This window comes from Leuciscus leuciscus (assembly GCF_965113295.1).
Source record: "Leuciscus leuciscus genome assembly, chromosome: 2".
NCBI classification, from domain to species: Eukaryota; Metazoa; Chordata; class Actinopteri; order Cypriniformes; family Leuciscidae; genus Leuciscus; species Leuciscus leuciscus.
Genome location: NC_138726.1, coordinates 12,146,974 through 12,168,643, shown reverse-complemented (window position 1 = coordinate 12,168,643; position 21,670 = coordinate 12,146,974). Strand labels below are relative to the sequence as shown.

Sequence of the window (21,670 nt, the reverse complement as noted above, 5' to 3'; positions counted from 1 at the left end):
TGTGTGTGTGTGTGTGTGTGTGTGTGTGTGTGTGTTTCTTTCTTCTCTGTAGTCTGGCCCCATTTATGCATATCTGTTAGACCTGCATGAGACACTGTCTGGTTGCCTCTGGGCCCCTCCCCCTTTTTCTATTTATTTATATGTATCTCTCTATTTCTCTCTCTCTCTCTCTCTCACACACACACACACACACACACACACACACACACACACACACACATTGTTTTTGGCATGTGTTGCATGTGACGGAGGATAACAATAGCATGGCTATTGTTAGTGCGAACCACAGCTGAGATGAAGGCCTTTGAAAGGAAGAGAACAATAAGGTCAGAGGCTTATGAAGGTAATCTAACCATTTCTAAAATTCCATACCGGAAAAATCTAGTTTGCTTGTTTAATGTGAATACATACAGCAGGCCCAAGAAGTATCTAGGATGCTGTCACTCTTGGTTCAATTGCTTGGTATAAAACTGAGTTCAGTTCCTTTCCCCTCCACATTTGCCTGCTGGTCTCTGAGCTCGTAGTTGCTTGACACGCAAAAACAAACCTCATTTTTTTCTCACACATCAAGCAATCGTTTTACAAAATGGTTTTATACAAAATAAAAGTTTTTCAAAACAAACATTTTCATATTTTAATGAATATTGTGAAAATTATTCATAACGCTTTTTTTTACAAAAAAAATGAGATTCCTTCTCTCAGATAAACGAGGCCTACGATTAATCAGATGCAAATAGAAATATAAAACCAGTCCTAATTGAAAGAGAACAAGTTGACAAAAAGATTGAATCCAATATTGGGTGATAATATAGTATAATGAGTGATTTATAAGATATTTTTTGTAGGCCGGTCATTTTTGACCGGGAACATCACAAGTGTAACAACAAGGTGACACCTTTGTGAACAAAGTCACTAAGTTTCAGTCCAATGCGATAACATTAACTAGTGTTTTTGGGGAAAAGAAAATTTTCTCCGGGTCAAAATGACCCGAACACAACCTGTTAAGAGAGTTGGTGACCTGAATGGACTTTGATCCAGGAATATTTGACCAAGATTTTCTCTACATCCTTTAAGTCTCAAGTTATTACTTTACAGACCATCTCCCCTGTTTGAGTCAGAGGAACAGTTACAGTTACAGTTGCATAATCTCTGTCCGGTCAGGGCTTTGAAGACTTATATTGACCATTCAAGTCAATGGAACAAGTCTGATCAATTTTCGCGTGCTTCGGTGGTATAGATATATACCCGCGGGCGGGTATAGATATATACACTAGATGTCGCCTTGGCTACTGCAGTTCATTGGAACGAAACCGTAGCCAAGGCGATATCTAGTGTATATATCTATACCCGCCCGCACCCTCAGATCATTTGGACGCGGCTGTGTTCAAGAGGTAACAACGATATAAATACTGTTCGTTTTCTCACACAAACCGCTCGTTTCGTGTCTTAGGCCGACAATGTGTACTTACGATGTGGAATTGTTTTAATTTGGACGATGTGGAATTGTTTTAATTTGGACTCTGTGCTTGCTCTTTGAGGTGGTGACCATAGACCTGCATTATTTGACTGACAGACAAGAACGGTTTGACCTAAAAATATCAAAATTGAAACTACTGCGGAAAAAAAGACACCTACATCTTGGATGCCCTTGAGGTAAGCTAAAACATACCAAAATTTTATTTCAAAGTGAACTATCCCTTTAAATTCCATTCCAACATCCTTGTTAGAGATCAGGAAGCTTTTTTGATTTTGTACAACAGTACAATTCTCTGACTGTACCAGTTCTCTGATTTTGAACAAACCATACTTTATTGAGGTTTTCTGTAGGTGTAGCCTTTATTAGTAGTGCTGATCGACAAATTGGTTCACTTGATTCCAATTGTAGGCACTTTAAATGTTTGTGTGTACTAAATATTTCCACACAAGGTGAATAGGCATTTCTGTTTAAGCTTTACAAAGCTTTTGACATGTGGTTTAAAAACCCACAGCTGTAGTTGATCACAGTGTGAAGTCTTAATTTTTAACATCTAGTCTATTGTTTTATGTAAATCCTTACAAACTTATTTTTTGTGAGAACACAATATTGTGCCAAAAGTCTTGGTTATTTATCATCTAATGTAAAAACACAATATATTTTTTTTTAAGTGTTATAGCCTACTGATATGCCAGCCTAATATAAACAAACAATATAACTCGTCAAAAGTCGTCAACGTTACGAGGCATTCGCGTAAAATGTACCGATACTCCTGTGCACTATGGCTATATTTAACAGCCCCTGTCGCCCTAAAAGGTCGTGAGAGTCGCCTGGACATTCCTGCCATTGCCAATATTATTTTTGTTGTGTGGACAGCAGCTCCCGTTCACAGCGCCGTGCCAGTTTGCGTCTTCGCTTGGATTTGGATCTTGGTTGAGTATTCCTGACGCGCTGCTCTCCGATCCGGCTCTGAGCTGTTTGCAGACCTTTGGCAAGGTGAGATGATCCGCTGCATGAACGCTTGAGGTTTGTCAGGTGAAATAGATTTGTCAGGAGTTTTTGTTCTCGTGAATTTAGCAATTGATAGCCTACTAAATCCGTGCTAGTTTAAGGAAGAGGTTATCTGTCAAAAAAAAAAAAAAATTATTTAACAGGCTGAACTTTTGTCGGGCATGTTGTCATATGGTGGCAGTGGGAACCTGATGCTTTCTTAATTTTTTTGAAATATTAAGTAATATCTAAAGAAAAGAAAAAAACATCTAGGCTATCTATTTAGAATGAGGTAGCCTGTAGACCGTCTTTTTAACAATATTTAAACAAACAAAAAACAAATATGAAAGAGCTAAATTGTATTTGGCCACCATGCAATATCAATGTGTGACATTAAAATGTCCTGAGAACAGTAACCTTACAGTCACCATTTCATTATATAGGCTTACCAGTGTGGTTGTATTGTTTTTACTCAGCAGTAGGCTATATAAAAGGTTATATGTATGCATGTCTGTGTGTATATATATATATATATATATATAGAGAGAGAGAGAGAGAGAGAGAGAGAGAGAGAGAGAGAGAGAGAGAGAAAATGTCTTTAAGATGTTTATGATTTAGAATGTATGTAAAACTGACGTCTTAAAGACGTCTATCAGATGTTAGTAAACAGCAGTTGCTTTCTAGATAAAGAGATCTTTAACTTGCAGACGTACGTGAGCTACCAGTGCAAATTGTTAAAACAAGAAGTGCTCCAAAGCAACAACAAAAAAGTAATCTACAAATTGACATCAAACTAAATTCTGTTCAACTTGATTGTGAAGTTAAAGCGCTGATAAATCTTTACTGTGAAATTATTACTGATAAATCACTGGGTGCAATATTCATATTTGATGTGTTGTTAGAAAGTTTTGAATCTTCTGACTAAAAGAGATTCATATCTGAAGACAGTATCTGAGCTAAAGAGGACACAATGTCGGGATCGATACCATTCTACCAGAAACACCACCGTCATTATGATCGTGGCTACCGTAGCCGGGAGACGGAGTCTGCTATCAGCCAATACCAGCAGAACTCTAGTAGTTATTCTTCCCATAGCAGCAAAAGCACCAAGGGGTAAGAGAGCATGGCAAGATCATCTGTAAATCCCTTAACTTTAACCCATAGCTTTAACTTTCCCATAACTTAACTCATTCTAGCAGCCAGCTCATCATTAGTCCCGTACTTGTCTTTAAGGTGCGGTCACGTTTACCGTTGCTCGGTGAAAATTTGCGGGCGAAATTCTGTCATTTCAATAGGGATCCACATGTTTAAATTCCCCTCGCAGATCATAAGCTGTTCATGCATCGCAAGATGCCATATTGACTTTTTGCCCATGAAATGTTCCCGCCATTTCACGAATGTGACCGCAGCTTTATCCTTCACATGAAGACAAAAAACACCAACTACTGTTGCCCCACTTGTTTTGTGTAATCTGTGCTAATCAGTATTTCCCACCCAACCTTAAAACTTCCTTAAAACGTGCAATTGATAAGTGTATTCTGCATGCAGTGTGCTTGTTGCTGACACTTATAATGTTCTTCGGTTGACTATCATATTTAAGAAGGTGTAGGCCTACTATATTAGCATTTCTTTACAGAATAGTGCTATTTGGAGTAGGTTCTGCTGTGTCTGTGTAAAAACAAATGAAAGTTGAGTTTTAATGATGGACAGTTAGGGCATCTAAGACTTAACTTTGGTTCCTAGATAGACTGCTTCTTGATTCAAAACTTGCTGTGAATCTTTTTAGGCCTTTCTGTGGTTTGGATCCATGCCTATACTTTGTTTGATTTACTTCAGGTCATGTGACTGTTGGCTCATGTTTGTCTCAGCAGTTGCTTATTGGGTCACTCTGAATGTCAGAATGTAAGGTTATATCTTCTGTCTTGTTTGGGACTAATGTTACTGTACCCTCAAGTATCTTACAACAATCTGCACAAATTAAAATCATGCTTTTATTGGTTTCTTGTTCTCGATTTTGTGCCGTAATATAAATAACATTCATAACATAACTTGGCACTTCATTTGGTGTTCTTGACATCATGGTGTATTTATAGAGGCTACAAAATCAGATGTTGATTATGTGTGTCATATGCATTATGCATTTACATAATTTTCTGAGTCGTTGTATGTAGCCTACTGTATGTGTGTGTGATTTAATGTTGTTGGCAGTCCCTCGTTCCAAGAAGAAGTCAAAGGGTGACTGAGCTTTTACAGTAAATTGTGGAACAGTCTTCCATTCTATATTCGGCAGGCTATCTATAAAGGGTTTTAGGTCTCAGTTGAAAACGTATACTCTTCTGCTAAAACAATTGTGAAGAACTTTGGTTATTTTAATAAATAAAATTCGAAAAGTTGAAAGTTAAAGAGAAAAAAAACTTGGTTACACTTTATTTTAAGTTGAGTTAGTTACATTGTACTTAAATAAGGCTACTGAGTAATATTAATTAACTACATGTACTTATAGAGTTATGGTTATGGTTTGGTTTAGGGTTACTTACTTGTATTTATGCATAATTCACTGTTATTACGTAAGTATATTAAGTAAGTAGTAACTACGTCTAAATTACTTAAAATAAAGTGTTGCCATACATTTTTATTTGCACAGTGTATTTTTTTTCATATTTACACATAGAGAGAAGGAAGCCACAGTGCATTTTCTTTCTTTTTTTAAGATGTCTTTTCCACTATATGGTGGAAGTGGCGCAATGGATAAGACACATGCCTTTGGTGTGAGAGACCCGGGTTCGAATCCACTGTGAGACACCAATGTGTCCCTGAGCAAGACACTTAACCCCTAGTTGCTCCAGAGGCGTGCGACCTCTGACATATATAGCAATTGTAAGTCGCTTTGGATAAAAGCGTCAGCTAAATGAATAAATGTAAATGTAAATATGGTATCTATAAAAAGTGTCAATGGATTATATCCATTCCAAAAGGATAACAAATAATATCTAATGCAGAAGAAACCATCTATTTTTCAGAGTTGTAAAAAACAATCGTCTTCCAGCAGTGTTATCCATATTGTTCTGGTATAGCCAACAATTTAGTGTTTCGAATTTAGAATATACAATACAAGAATCTTGATTTCATAATTAAACCAACTAAAAGAAAAAGAAAAGAAAAATAAAGAAAAGTTTAACTGCAGGAAACAAATGTATGTATTTATTTGTTTGTTTATTTAGTATATTTCACTATTCCTTTCTTTTCTCTCCATTCTAGACTGTAATACTCTGAACAAATATAGAAGTTTGTATATTAACACTTCTTAAGTTGCTCCAGATGAACCACTTATATTTATCATTTGTACATCACTTTGGATAGCCTAAAAGCTTCTGCCAAATGAATAAATGGAAATGTAAGATAGGTTGCCTTGTTGAGCACTGCTTTCCAAATCCCCCCAAAAATGTACTCACTCTAATGTTGTTCCAAACCTGTATTAATTTCTTTCTTGTGCTGAAAACAAAGGAAGATATTTGGAAGAATGTGGCTAACCAAACAGTTGCTGGTCCCCATCGACTTCCATAGTAGGAAAAAAATATACTATGGAAGTCACTGGGGTACATCAACTGTTTGGTTACCCACATTCTTCCAAATATCTTTTATTTTCAACAGAAGAAAGAAACTTATTCAGGTTTAAATCAACTTGAGAGAGTAAAAGATGACAATTTTAATTTTCGGGAGAACTATCCCTTTTAATGTTAATAAAACAACAAAACACAAGGAGGAAATCACTCACTGCTCTTGACTGAGGACTTTAATAGCTTTAATAAGAATCAATGTATAATTTATACAGTAAAGTCTATGTTGTGTTTTATTTTCATATTTGTTCAAGTACTTTCTTCAATGCTACTGTTAAATACACTTACTGTAGCTGAAAAAATAAAGCACTGTTTATTTCATTTGTATATTAAGTTGTCCTGTATGTGTAATGTGTATCTTTAATCTTAATTTTTAACAACAAAGAAAATAATGACAAAGATTTTTATCCTCGCCACTTTGGCCTAAATGTCTGCCATTCTTTTTTTGTTTTATATTTTATTAAGGCTTTGTTTTTAAAATAGGGACATTTGTTTGGCTGTAATATTCAGTCACTTGCAAAATAGTAAAACCAACATGAAAAAGAATCGTGATAAAATCGTGAATCGTGATTTTCCTGAAAAAAATCGTGATTTGATATTTTTGTCATATCGCCCACCCCTACTTCAGGCTGATGCAAGACCCCTCTGAGATAACAACCGGTTGGATGTACATTATCCCTTACATAGTACTCTTTTTAAAAGTAGGCTATGCTAAAGTGTACTTTTTCACAAAGGGATAGGCAAACAGACCTCGTTGAAACATTTGTTTTTAGCCTGAATAGATCCCTATTTTATGAGCTGTGCTGTAGAGGATTTTAAGCAGGATTTGAGGTGTCACAGGATGGCAGGTCGGCACAAATGCTCCTGTTTAAACTTTAAACCCCATTACTCATGCTATCCACTATTGTCTAAACTAAAATATTTTCCATGCTGGGAGATTATAGTTTTTGTGGATCACTTTAGCTGTCCTAGTTCCCCCTCACCCAATCTCTTCTGAACCCTTGAATGTCTATTTATATACACACTCATGAGAGGCATGGATAAGATAGTGATATGTGAAGGATATATGAAGTGTCGGCTATATGTCATCTAAAGCAGTGGTTCTCAAACAGGGGGCCGGGACCTATGTGCCTCAACAAACTTATAAGGGGGACTCAAGATGACTAAAAACCAAGATATTTCTTATTAATTGATTGTTTTTATAATGAACATACTTACTATGACAAGCTCTCAAACATTTTATTGGGTAGAAATTGTGAGTGAGAGGGGGCCTTTGAATATTGTTCAGATTCACTGTTCTAAAGGCATGAGTTTAAGGACGGGGCAGAGGAATAAGGATCTACAGGATGTAAACACAGTATGCAAATTCACAAAATGTAAATCTGAGTAGTCTATTTTGTAGTAACTGGCATGAGAATCAATACTCAGGTGATTAGGACCTCTGGTGGTGGACTTCAGGCATTGCTGCGGGTGTTGCAATGGATATGCTTTTCACTAATGAACACTTTTTTGAACACATTTTTGAATGCACACAGGTCAGAAATTAAGCTTACATTTTCATTTAGCAGATGTCTTTATCCACACCAACTTACTGTACAAATGAGGAATATTATAACACAAGCAATTCATTCAAGTGGCGCGAGTTCCAAACAGAAAGTTAGTAGCCTATGTAGTTGAGAAACCCATTTATAAAGACCCCATTTATACACATCATGTTGTAAACGATTCATCGCTGAGAACACAGAGTTTTATAGTATTGCGGCAGTTAGAGATCCATCCGTGGTAGTTATAGATCCGGGTTGCTAAAGACCCGAATATGTAATAATGATTGGTGGAACATTCACGCATTTAAAGGTTAATGAAGTAAAATGGGTTGCAAATGCTGTTTTGTGTTGAATCATTTAGTAGAGTAGAAAAGTAGATTTTTGTAAAATGTTTTGTGGAGATTGGACCACTGAAAAGCATTTCACTATTGAAAGGCAGTGAATGTGAAAGTTCATAGACTTGTAAGAGTGACTATAGAGGGGGTTCTATTACTTAAAAAATGTTTCACCATTGATGAAGTTTTTTTGGTGCTTTGATGCACTTCAGGTCCTGTTGTAGGACCACTGAGGCGATTAACCTCCTTCCCATTCACTCTCTTAACAATCTTTCCTCTCGCTCCCGCTCCCTTAACAGTCTTTCTTCACGACACCACACCCCTTCCAAAAATCATAATAGTGTGTGAAAGAAGTGCTGGATACTCACCGATGTGTGTGTATGTTGCCATTTCTGCATTATTGTAGCATTAGAGCTGCCACATACACGTCTCTAGAAGAGGGGGGGATTAGCCCTCTGCCCAAGAGAGCCAAGCCAACCTATCTCGCCATGGACAAGGAGAACCAGATCATCGGTTATGTGGTGCCCATCTTCAGGGGCAGGTAATTAAAACAATGGTTTTTATTAGTGTTGGAACAAACACATGATGCAGCTGTTCTATACTTCATATTTTCCACTGTTAGCATGCATTGGGGTTCATAGCAGGCACTGCAATATAATAAGCACATGCCTTCAAACAAGTCCCATTTGCCTACAACAAAAAGGCTTCACATATGATTTTACAGTCAGAGTCAGATCCCATTGAAGAAAGGTTTCATGGTTCTTTAACCCTTGTGAAAAAGAAGTACACTTAGCACTATAGTTTCGGACACTTAATTGCATGTTAATAGCAATTAAACGAAAATGTATTATAGTTTACATTCATATTAAATGTAATTAGCTGAACTTTAGAGTGCTTTTTATGACCCAACTATATTTGAAGACTTCAGATGCAAAAGACTGTCTAATGTTTTTCTTTAATATTAACATTTTTATCAGGGTCCTATGTAGGTTTCTACCTAAGTACCGGCATTTCTGAATGGGCTGAGGCTGGGATTTAGTGAGTTTTAAGTGAAAGTATTTGATGAACGTATACTATGTGCGGAGAGCATTCACTCAATATTATTATCTCATTTTTTACATAGGTGGCTTTTAGAGGCTTTTGCATCGGAGGTCTTCATTTGTCATTTTATAATGACTTTTATTGTCTTGGAATATGGTTAAAGTATACTGCTGAATGTACTAATAAGCACTTATGGTAAACTAAAATATACTTTAATGAAATTTCATTTTTAAATTTGTATTTCAGGTATTTAAATATTTGTAATTACACATTTGTAATGATAAAGGTGCAATTTAATACATTTAAAATGTATTAACTGTAGATGAAATATTGAATAACACACATTTATTATAATAAAGTTATTTTATATGTGCTCTAGTATAGTCAACACAAAAGTACTTTTTTAAAGCACAACAAAAGATGATTAAAATGTATGACTTAAATGGACTTAAAAGGAAAACTTTTAATTTGACATAAATTGTACTTAAGTGTTTTAAACAGTTATGAAAGTTTACTCTGATTAAGTACACTTAAGTGACCTTTTATTTAATTAATATTATATTATCTGCAAGTATTTTTTATATTTTATTTATCTATACTTTTAAGCTTTGAAATGCACTACAACTGCACATTCAGTACAATTAAATGCACTTCTTTTTCACAGGGGAAAGCCTATGATGGAACCTATCATTTAACATTGAGCAGTCTTTTAATTTGCGGAGAACCATTCAGCTAACTTTGGCCAAAATGGTTCTTGATAGGAAAAGTTGTTTCAAAGGACCATTGATGAACCTTTAAATTTAAGAGTGTATATGGGAAGATATTGGAAGTTCTCTTAAAGAACACAGATGTAAAGTGGCATTCAATTTTTTGTTCAAAAACCCTTGTGTATATATGCGACAGGATATGTGTTGTATTGCTTTGTTTAATTCATGAGGTGTGTGAATGTGATGCTACATGATCTCCCCTCAGTCATGAGTTTCAAAGTGGCCTATCAGACACTGAGGAAGCGCGTGCTAAAGAGAGTGCTGGCTATCTGGCACGCCGTGACCTCTTCTCTAGCGGCGTGGAGTCGGAGCGCACCGAATACAAGTCCCGCAGAACCGTCATGAGGGAGTCCGCAGAGCGCATCTCCCTTAGCAAGAGGGTCAGTGGAGATCGTAAAGTCCTGTTCCTAAACACATAACTCATGATTACGGCTGTGATTATCTCTTTTCTCTTGATAACCATTCTAAATGAATGACTATTTGTCAAGTAACACTTCTCACTTAAATTTTTAACAACTACAAATTGTTGAACTGAGCTGCACCACATGTCTGACAGTTCCCTAGCTCAGTTCCCTTGTGAAAAAGAAGTACACTTTAGCAAAACTTTATTTTTTATTTATTACGGAAACAATATGCTTTAAAAAATAAACGTAAGTGCAAATTTAATGTGATGTTTTTCGGACACTTAATTGCATGTTAATTGTATTTAGATGAAAATCTATTGTAAAGTCTTTAAATGCAATTAGCTGAACGTTAGAGTGCTTTTTTGACCCACTTAAAGTAGGTCTTAAGTATATCTTTACATGTAATTTCATAAATACTTAAAATGAACTGCCGAATATTCTCATAGTAAACAAAAAAATACTTAAATGCAATTTCTAATGACACTTACATGTCATGTATTTAAATATATTTGTAATAACACATTGATAAAGTTGATAAAAGTATTGACAAAGTTGCAATGTGTTACATTTTAAATATATTAGCATTAAATATAATATCAATTAACACACTAGTTCAAATTATAATCAAATACTTTACATGTGCTTTAGTATGTTAGTCAAAATAAGTGTACTTTAAAGTGCGACAAAAAATTATTAAAATAATATTGATTTAAAAGTATACTTAAGTGTATACTTAACAGTCATTTAAAAGTACGCTTAAGTGGCCATTTATATCAGTAATATTATATTATCTGCACGTACCATTCTTTTAATTATACTTTTAAGATTTAAAGTACACTACAAGTACACATTTAATAATACAAAAGTACACTTCTTTTTCACAAGGGTATAAGCATCACTATTTGAACAATCACCGTCCTAACCCATGTATTAAACTTCAGTGTATAACTCGTTCTTAAATTGTATGTCTAATGAATGACAAAACAATTAAAAACATCTCATATTGACACTGACGTAAATTGAAAATGCTATATCTAGCAACAAGAATAGCATAGACTTAGAGGTGGGCTCGTTTTACTGCCAGTAAGCAATCCACTAGCAACCACGTGAAGCAACCCTAGCCACTGAATAGCAACTGTATAGCAAGCACCAAACATTTTATTCAGAAAATGTAGTCTACTTTATAATTATTTTTAGTAGCATTTTATGTTTTTAAACTGTTACAAAAAACTCATACATTTGCAAACTGATTTTTCCCATGTTACTAAACATGAAGCCTACAGTACACTTTTTCGTGTGTGAACCAATTGTGCAACAGACTTGCATTAGTGAATTGCTTTCATTGTAGGCTTTATGGAACATTATTAAACTCCTGTATACGTTCCTTATTTTTAGATAGGAAAAAGAGCGAGAAAGTATCAAGACACAAACTTTATTTAGTTCTGGTCCTGGTGCCAACAAACCATGCCACCGTGGTGCCAGATTTCAAGGGTTGTAATGTTTTATGTGGATGTGTGGTGTGCGTTAATCTGCGGTGCGTGTTAAAGTGACGATGAAACTACTGTTGTCGACAAGTGATGTGCTGATAGCTGAGGGAAGCCTCAAGGAGATCATGATTACACTGACATGACTGGACAAATAGAAGCAATGACTGCAAGGAGGCACTCGATCCTATTGCCTGTTCTGTTAAACAGCCTGAGTCCTGGTGAAGAACAAATTATGCTTGCTCCATACATTTTGTCTACATATTATGTAAATAGAAGATGCTTCATTAGAAAAGTTCCATATTACACAGAATTCTGGCAGCTTACCACTGTCAATAACTCATCCCAGTTTGTAAAAACAAAAGTCATAACAATATAATGGACTTTGGGGAAAGGCATTCTGGGGGATTTGGACATAAATGTGAACCTTAAAGTTTTCTTTTAGTAGTGGTGCTACTTTATAAGTGGATGAGTTTCTGTTTACTATAAGCATTACTAGTTCCTCTGGGTGGATTTTATTTTTGTATACAATAATTTTCTGGTAAACCAGCTTAACACCCCTTGTGAAAAAGAAGTGCGCTTAATTGTATTAAATGTGCACTTGAAGTGTACTTCAAATCTTAAAAGTATATATATTTTTTTTAAACTGTACTTCTAGATAATATAACATTAATAAAATAAAAGGCCACTTAAGTGACACACTTTCATGACTATGTTTCTTAACACACTTAAGTACACTTTTAAAAAGTATACTTTGTAATAATGTGACATTAAAAGTTTTACTGTAAAGTACAATGTAAAATTATAGGTTTAATCATGTTTAGCTGTGCTTTAAAGAAGTACACTTAGTTTTACTTGTTGACTAACATACCAAAGCACATGTAAATGACTTAAAGGTACAATATGCAATAATTTTTGCCGCTAGAGGGCGCTACATTCCAAACAACAACAACGGCGTAGCTTGATGACGATGTGAAGGAGCGTGGAATGATGGGAACTGTCGTTTTAAACTCCACCGTGGATGTAAATCAGTCAGACGGGAATCGAAAAATCATGTTCATGGATGAGGCTAAGTTCTGTTTTTATAAATGTTGCGTTTAATGACATGCTTTTTGTGGCGAGGGGGGCGTGGTTCAGCGCGGTCTGTGATGGGAGAGAAAAGAGACGAGCAAGTAGGTCAAGTGCAAATGCACCTGTGTCTTATTGCAGTGATCGGCGTGGAGAGACCGCTTATAAGCCGCGCTGGAACGAGAGAGAGACTGGAGAGAAAATTGGACGCAGAGGAAGAAAACCGGTGGATCCGAGCTCTCATTTTTGAACTGTTTTGTGCCGTCGCGGTTGCCACGGTGAATGCGCGTTGTGCGCGGCTTTTGTTTGTTTTGCTTTATTTTAATAAAGTACGAGTCCCAGTCACGACGACGCGTCTTCTTCCTTCCTGACTCTTAAACCTCATCACACTTTTATTTCATTAAAATGAATTAACCGCAAGAAAAGTAAGGTTTAATACTTCATAGATGTTACTGTATTTGTTGAATTCATTGTTGTGATAACGCTGCGCAGTTTTACATGTTCTAAACAATTGTTGTAAAAGTACATTCGAACATGCCCACATCATTTGCCAAAATACTGATTAATCTTTATGTATAACACATGCTATGTTTATTTACATGGCCATAAACACCAGACGTGATAAACAATGTCAATAAACTAAACACAAATCTAAAGCAATAATACTTTCCTTACATAAACATAACTATTACCGAATGCTACATTTGGAAAATATAAAATTAAGCATGCTTTGTCGACAGAACCAGCTGCAATCGGTAAAGAATAATTGTGTACCATAACGACTGCAGTCTGCAAGAAACAAGCTAAAGTTTGTAGCTTGATAGACGCTACAACTACAACTTCCGCATTTGTCCAGGACTCCACGCAGTACGAGCGGAAACCGAGGGTGACGCGGATATGACGCAATTGACTGGCGACTCCCAGCTCCCCCCTGCTCTAACGCCCCGTTTCCTTGGTTAAAATCGCAATTTTCTCACGATTTAAAAATAGTTGGAAACATTTGGGATATTGTAAGTAATCAACTTAACAAAATATATAACACTGGCCTTGAGATTTTGGGATATTTTAATGCAAAATTCTTACATATTGTACCTTTAATTATAATTTTAAATGTAGTTATTCAATATTCAATTTAAAGTAAATATATTTTAAATGTACTAAATTGCAACTTCATCTACACAAATGTGTAATTACAAATATATTTAAATACATGACACACAATAGTATATTTTAGTTTACCATAAATGCTTGCCAGTACAGTCAGCAGTTCACTTTAACCATATTTCAAAAACCAATGGAAGTAATTATGATTCTACAAATATTTACAAATATTTATATTCATTATATTTATAAAAAGTCCTTATTCTGCTGATAGCATTTAAAATAATTTAAACTATAATACATTTTCATTTCAATGCTATTAACATGCAATTAAGTCTGAAAACATTACATTCAGTTCGCACTTAAGTAAATTATTTTAAAGTATGTTATTTTCGTAATAAGTATTCTTTTTAGAAGTATGATAAAGTGTACTTCTTTTTCAAAAGGGATAGATATGACAAGAGCTGAAATATTTGACATCGCACAAAAATGTTTAGCAATTATTGTATCTAATCACACATAACAAATGTTTAACTCTCGTGGTTATATTTTCAGAAAATTGTTTATTAATGTTTATTTCTTTTGCAGTTCCTTGACTTTTAGATTTCCATAAGTGAATTTTAATTTTAATTTTATTTTTTATTACAAATCAAGAGGATTCATCGAAATCTTCTCATCTTACCTTGAACACAGAACAACATACTTTTAGGCAGTTTGCATCTTAAAATAGTAATGTGTTTGGTCATAAATGCCTTACATTTAGTTTTTCAGCATGCTCCTAATGCATTTATGACCAAAGAATGTTACCACTTTCTAAACAATATATGATTGGCTGCATGCCCTCAGATCCATGAGAACGAAGAGTACCATAAGCGTCTGAACGAGGACAGCCTGATGCACACTCCCGAGTTTGTGACCGCGCCGCGTTCCCACACTGTTTGGGAGAAACAGTGTGTGAGGCTGCACTGTACCATCTCAGGATGGCCTGAACCACGCGTCGTGTGGTGAGTTACTATGCACAAACAAGCATGCACATATACACAAACACACATGCTTACAGACTACTAATACTAATGATGATTGCATTATGTCAAGAATAATATATGACAGTGTTATTTTAGTATAATTGAGATACTATTAGTTTGTATTAATGTCTTATTAATTTTCATATTTTCTGTTTTCATTTTATTTTTAGTTAGTAGACAATAGTATGTGTTTTTCTCATTGTTTTTTTTTTTGTATATTTTATTTTATTTCAAGTAATGACTTTTTTTTTATGGTTTTAGATTTAGTTTAGTTGACTGTAATAACCCTGGAGACAAGGGACAAATATCTGTCTTCTCCATTTGTTCTTAATTTACTGCTACTGGCCTTAAAGTCAACGTGGAATCAAAACTGACCCTATTTACTTTCTTAATACATTCAAGCCCTGTTGTGCACATTACTCCAAAGAAAAATATGTTTTTCTTAGTAATCTTTTATCTAATCTTATATATAACATGTTCAACCGCTTAAATGTTTTTAATTTGTATCGCCACTTAGGCCAGAGGTTGTGGTATTTCTTCTTCCTTTTTCTTCTTTTCTTTTACATTTACATTTCAAAATATTTTTTCATACAAAAGTAAACAGAATTTGTTAATACTGCCATTAACTGCATACAGGCAAAAAAAAAAAAAAATCATTAACACATTGGGCCAGATTTACGAAACAGGGCAAATTAGTGTGAGACCACAATCCCATAAAAGCGCAGATGGGAGTGGAAATTAATGATGCGGCTGTGTTCGAAATCGCCCCCTATACCCTCATTCACTATTCCCTTCATTACTCCACTAATATAGTCCACTTGAAGGAGTGAATAAAAACGAGTGAGCGAATTGAGTGGACACTGAGTGCGCCGGAAGGGATGCCGCTTTTGCATAGTTTGCTCTTGCTGTGTTCAAAGGTGCTGTATGTAACTTCTTCACTCTACTAAAGCATAAAAATACCATATGTTTGCAGATATTTAGGAAACATGATAAGTTCACATACTCGTTTCTCTGAAAAACACTTCTACAGCCAGTCTGGAATGTTTGTTTTTGTTTTGGTCTGTGATACTGCACTTTGCCAATTTTCATTGTCCATTGTGCTTGTTCCTGTTGCGTGTGCTCAAACTGGCAACCAGCGTCCAGTCTGAGGAGCAGGTGGTGGGAGAAACGACGATCTCCGATATTTTGAATTCGACTGCAGTACCTATTTTGACCTCTAGTTTTCATTCTTACCTACTGCACCTTTAATAGTCATTTGAACTGGCAAACTGGCAGCTCCAATAGGCTATAATTAAAAGATTTATCTTGAAATCTGTCGTGGAAACTACCATGTATAAACCTTAATTAAACAAATGAATAATCAATTAATTTATATATGTATAATAATATGAATTTATTGCCACATTGAACCAGCTGTTTGGAAAATAGATGGATGAATGATTCAGCTGCGTGCGCTATCCTCTGGCGAGACACGGGAATTCATTCAGCACGAGCCTCACGGTGCATTATGGGTATTCTCTAGCCGTTGAGCGTGATTTACTGACAATGCAAACTGGCGCAGCAGCTCATTTCCAGGACCATTATGACTAACGCAATCTACCAAAATAAAGAATTCTCGTGTTTTGGGCAGCTTGGATCACATACCTTTCCCGCAGCAGCTCACTCTGTTTCCGTCACTATTTTTAGATGCATTTTGTCCATAGAAATGCGTGGACGTGACTAGCGGAAGTTTTGAGTGCACGGTGGGCAGACGCGACTAATCGATAATAACATTCGTTGTCGATGATTTTCATTATCGATTATTGTCGATTTTATCGATTAGGCTTAGTTGTTGCAGCCCTAGGTCCATCTGTTGTAACTTTCATTGCCCGCGAAACGAAGGGTGCATTTCCAGGCCACATTTTAAGGAGACTTTGATTTGGGACAGCCCTTGTTGTGCTGTGGTGGCGCAAAATGTAGCATTTTATATGCAATTTCTTTCCATATGAACAGATCAGTGAGGGTGAGCTTGGCCTTCAGCCTCCACTTTTCAATCAAAAAAACTGCATTATCCCACTGTATTTCAATCCATCCTTTTCCTCCCTCAGGTACAAGAACAATGTTAGCATTGATCCAATGTCCAAGCCAGAAAAGTACAAAGTGGAAAGCAGCTATAATGTCCACTCCCTGGAGATTAACAGGTGATCACACATGGACTTCAAAGTGCACAGTCAAAGTGATTTGCAATGGTTGTGTGAGTAACACATCTGTCTCTAATTCCAGGTGTGATTTTGATGACACTGCACAATATCGAGTGTCTGCCATGAACAGCAAGGGCGAGAACTCTGCTTTTGCTTCTGTTATCGTCAAAAGTAGGTCTGAAATAAATCATCCTAAACTCTTCTTAATACCGTCCTAGAACTGCATCCTGTAGTTACCTAAAATATCAATACAGAAAATTACTAACCCTAACTACTCAATACAATAAATTTTTTTTTTTTAATATACATTTAATAAATAGGTCCATTTTGATCACAAAATCAGAATCCTGTTATTCTCTTGTTCATTCTAGCAAAGCATTATACTCTGTTTCATTCAGATGAAAAATTGTATGTTACCACACTCTAAAAACAAATGTTTTGCCTAAAAAAATAAATAAAATGACTGACAATAAATGACAATAAAATAAAATAAAATAAAATACATCAATTCTTTTAAGTTATGATAACTTCTAATAAAATGATGTTCAACCAACAAACTACATTAAGTTAGAGGGACGTAATTATTTGTAGCATAAACACACATTTTTAAGTTGATTACTTAAGTTGTTATTAAGTTAAATTACGTTGTTCCAACTAGCATAATTTACTTAAATGGAGCGGTGGCCGTGAAACAAGTTGATCTTCTCTATTTAAGTTCAAATTAACAGCTAGCATAGATCATTCCAAATTTAGCATGTAAATTTAAAGAACGCGCAAGATATTACTTGTCACTGGCACTTGTCATTGCTCATAGAGCAATATATAGTCTACTCTATATTGCCACCCCCACAATCAAGCTCTCTACTCTTCAGAATAAAGTTAGCATGATATTTATGAGAAACAAATTAGCATGAGAACGCAATTCCATGATTACATCACCGATAGGTGTGGAAAGAAAGTTCTGCGGGAGATACTGACAATGCGCAAATTAAGAAATAAAGTTAAATGAACTCAATAACTGGGGCCAGTTGCATGAACTGCTAAGACATTTTTTTTCTTTAAGACAGTTCACAACTTTTTTATGCCAGTTACACAAAAATGCAGAGTGGTCTAATTTGATACCGAAAAGTACGTCTGATTACCCCGCCCTAACTATGCACTGTTACTGGCCCCAGATTATATCAAACTGAACTTAAACTGAATGAGTTCAACCCAATTTCTAAAGTCATCAAAACAATTTCATTAAGTTACTACAACTTAATTTAAAAAAATTTAAACAGACAATTCAGTTTAAATTACATCTAATATTAAGAACAGAACTCATCAAATAATAATGTTTGCAACTTTTAGAGTAGAGTTTCAAAATAACCTACTGTACTTTCTGTTTACATTTCTACATGCATTTAATATGTAATTATTTGGTAGAGCTCCTTGTAATTTGAAACAGATGAATAATGAAGTAATTTGAATGCTGCTGACAATTTTCTTTAGAAGGAATAGTTGGCAAATGGGTCATTCCCAGTTATTTGATAAAACAGAAGAAAAAAAATCTTCTCTTTTGTGTGATTTGATGTTTAGGATTCAAAGGAGAATTTGATGAGTCTCTGCCATCTCCCAGACTCCGTAAGTAATTCAGAATAAAATCGGATACAAGCTGATTTCTTTTATTTCACAGTTAATGTAAATGTGCTTTGCTTAAGTGTGTGAAGCTTTGAGCATGAGACTAAAGTTTTTAATGCCAGCTGGCTAATGGCTATTTTGTCTCCAATTCGCTGGGTGCAGAAAGCAGAAAGGTCGGCTTTAAAGGTAACCTTGGTGAAGGTTTTTTTATTTTTTATGTTCTTGTGATGTTTTAGTTTCGTCTGGTTTCCCTGATCATCTTAAGTGCATGATCGTCCCTTCTCATTGTTCTCTATCTTTGTTTATTTGATGAACATATATACATATTTATTGGTTTGACGAGTTAGACACAATGTGCTGTTTTGAGAACTGCATTGATATTATCCAAATAGTAAAGGGGTAATGAATTGAAACAACAACAACAACAACAACAACAACAAAAGCATGTTTACGGTAATGCACATGTCAATTTAGAGGCAATCATACACTTCAACTTTCATTATAAGTGCATTACTGTAAAGATGTTTTTTGTTTGGTGTATTTAACAATATTCCTTCAATGCATATTGGCAATAAAGAAAAAAAGAAATGCAAAATACAATCTGTTTGTAGAGTTCTTCTCTAAAAGTTTTGACAAATGATGTGTATGTCAGAGAACATACAATATCTTAAATAAACATCTTGTGTTTATTCTTTCAGTTTCCAGTTTCTGTTTGTGTTTGTATATGTCTTCATGCATTCAGCATTGTTAATGCAAATATCTTTCATTAACATTCACTCTTCTCTTGTTGTGTCTTGTGTATTTTATGAATTTGGTATCAAACCAATATTTCACTAAATGATGCCTGCTCTCAGTCTTCTTTCGACTCTTGATGTGAAATGATATTCATGTGAAAACCCTTCATACCCTTCCCAGAGTAATAAATCATTCTACACATATGTGCGTTTCATTAAACAAATGTGTTTATGATGAATCCTGGAGCCAATCTTATCCAGCGACATTGAATTTTCATAAAAATAATACTGAATTGAATATGTGTGTGTACTGCAGCACCATGTCTGGAGTATGGTGTGACATTCGAGACGCACATTGTGGAGAAGTTTGGTGTGTCTTTTGGACGTGAGGGTGAGACGTTGAGTTTGGGCTGCTCTGTTATCATCTACCCTTCCCTGCAACGCTTCCAGCCTGAGATAGAGTGGTACAGAGATGGTAAGTCTGGGAGAAAAAATAATAATAAGCCCTAATAAGATCTTTTGCAAAATTAATGTAATCAGATAATATTGCTAATATTGGGTGATCCTGACATCAATTTATCATTACATATCTAATCTTTACTTCTTGGAAATTGGTGCATTACACATACCAGTCAAAAGTTTGGAATAATTATGTTTTTTATTTTAATGTTTGTGAAAGATGTCTCTTATTTTCACCAAAGCTTTAAACCAGCATAAATTAAAACAGCAATATTGTAAAATATTATTAAAATTTTAAAGAAATGTTTTCTATTTAAATATATTTTAAAATGTAATTTATTCCTGTGATGCAAAGCTGAATTTTCAGCATCATTACTCCAGTCTTCAGTGTCACATGATCCTTCAGAAATATTTCTAATATGCTGATTTGATACTCAATTATAAATTACTATTGGTGCTCAGTTGTTAATAATGATTCTTATTATTATCAATGCTGATAACAGTTTTTGCTGATTAATAATTTTGTAGAAAACGTGATAATGGTTTAATGAAAAAAAAAAAACCCCAGCATTTATTTGAAATAGGAATCCTTTTTAACATTATAATGCCTTAACTGTCACTTTTGATCAATTTAATGTGTCCTTGGTGAATAATAGTATTGCCTTTTTTAATCTAACTTACCTAGATTCTAGTGAATCACAAAAATATTAAGCAGCCCAACTTTTTTCAACATTGATTATAATAAGAGTTGTTTCCTTGAGCAGAAAATCAGCATATTAGAATGATTTCTGAAGGATCATGTGACACTGAAGACTGGAGTAATGATGCTGAAAATTCAGCTTTGATCACAGGCATAAATTACGTTTGAAAAAAATATTTTAATATAACATTTCACAATATTAATGTTTTTTTTTTATTTGTCAAATAAATGCAGCCTTGGTGAAGATAAGAGACTTAATTATTCCAAACTTTTGATCGTTAAAGTACAATTTCTTTTAAATACCTAAATGTATTTTCCGCTTACCCTGCAGTGCTTACTATTGCTACCTTGTGATTCATAATGCATGGATGTGTTTGTGTGTCAGATAAACTGCTGGTGCCATCAAAATGGGTTCAGACGCACTGGAGCGGCGACAGAGCTACGCTCACTCTCACACACCTCAACAAGGAGGATGAGGGGCTGTACACACTTCGTGTCATAACCAAGTCTGGCTTTGAGACACATTCTGCATATGTCTTTGTCAGAGGTGAGGACTACGACAGTGCACTATTTCTAACTCAGCCTGCTACATTATTTGATTTGATTCTTCTCAACGAGCAACATTAGGAAAAGATTTATAGATTTTGTTATTTTAAATTGCAGATTTTATACTTTTATTTTATTTTTGTGGTTGGTCTGTTTCAAAATATTCTAAATTATTACAGATAACTGTAATATCACAATTAGTTTTGTGCTAATTGTTTTACAAGAAAAAGAGCTTTAGACTAACTCTTTTGGCTTGTACTGTGTAAGTTTTGCATGTCTCTCTGAGCCTCCCTTCACAGCTCATGTTTCATGCTAAATTTATCCTTGTCGTCCCGTGTCTATGCTGTCATGACATTCAAATGAAGGAGTTGTGAGACTGTTTGGACAAATGAGGTTCTCAACACTCCCCAACAGTAGTTGCAATACACTTTTTAAAACTTGAATTGCATTTAGATTTTAATGAAAGAGCTTTTTTGGTTACACTTTATTTTAAGGTGACGTAGTTACATTGTACTTAGCCTACTTAAATAAGTAATATTAATTACCTACTTTTAATTAACTGTACTTACCATTGAGTTACG

The 21,670-nt window shown here is 34.9% G+C and overlaps 1 protein-coding gene across 10 annotated transcripts in view; it reads left to right on the top strand.

Moving 5' to 3' along the window:
• Positions 1 to 1,534: 1,534 nt before the first annotated feature.
• myom1b (myomesin 1b) overlaps positions 1,535 to 21,670 on the top strand; it is a 61,004-nt gene continuing 40,868 nt past the window's right edge. For 3 of the 10 annotated variants that reach the window (XM_082151320.1, XM_082151318.1, XM_082151314.1), the window contains exons 1-10: positions 2,323 to 2,470; positions 3,409 to 3,577; positions 8,367 to 8,501; positions 9,974 to 10,148; positions 14,672 to 14,829; positions 16,938 to 17,030; positions 17,113 to 17,201; positions 18,609 to 18,653; positions 19,701 to 19,859; positions 20,929 to 21,090. In XM_082151320.1, the coding sequence (XP_082007446.1) occupies positions 3,435 to 3,577; positions 8,367 to 8,501; positions 9,974 to 10,148; positions 14,672 to 14,829; positions 16,938 to 17,030; positions 17,113 to 17,201; positions 18,609 to 18,653; positions 19,701 to 19,859; positions 20,929 to 21,090 (1,159 nt within the window). In that variant the 5' untranslated portion in view covers positions 2,323 to 2,470; positions 3,409 to 3,434. Of the gene's footprint in view, positions 1,654 to 2,321; positions 2,471 to 3,366; positions 3,578 to 8,366; positions 8,502 to 9,973; positions 10,149 to 14,671; positions 14,830 to 16,937; positions 17,031 to 17,112; positions 17,202 to 18,608; positions 18,654 to 18,812; positions 18,837 to 19,700; positions 19,860 to 20,928; positions 21,091 to 21,670 lie in introns of those variants that run through there. The other 7 variants (XM_082151319.1, XM_082151322.1, XM_082151313.1 and 4 more) reach the window with 6 other exon arrangements.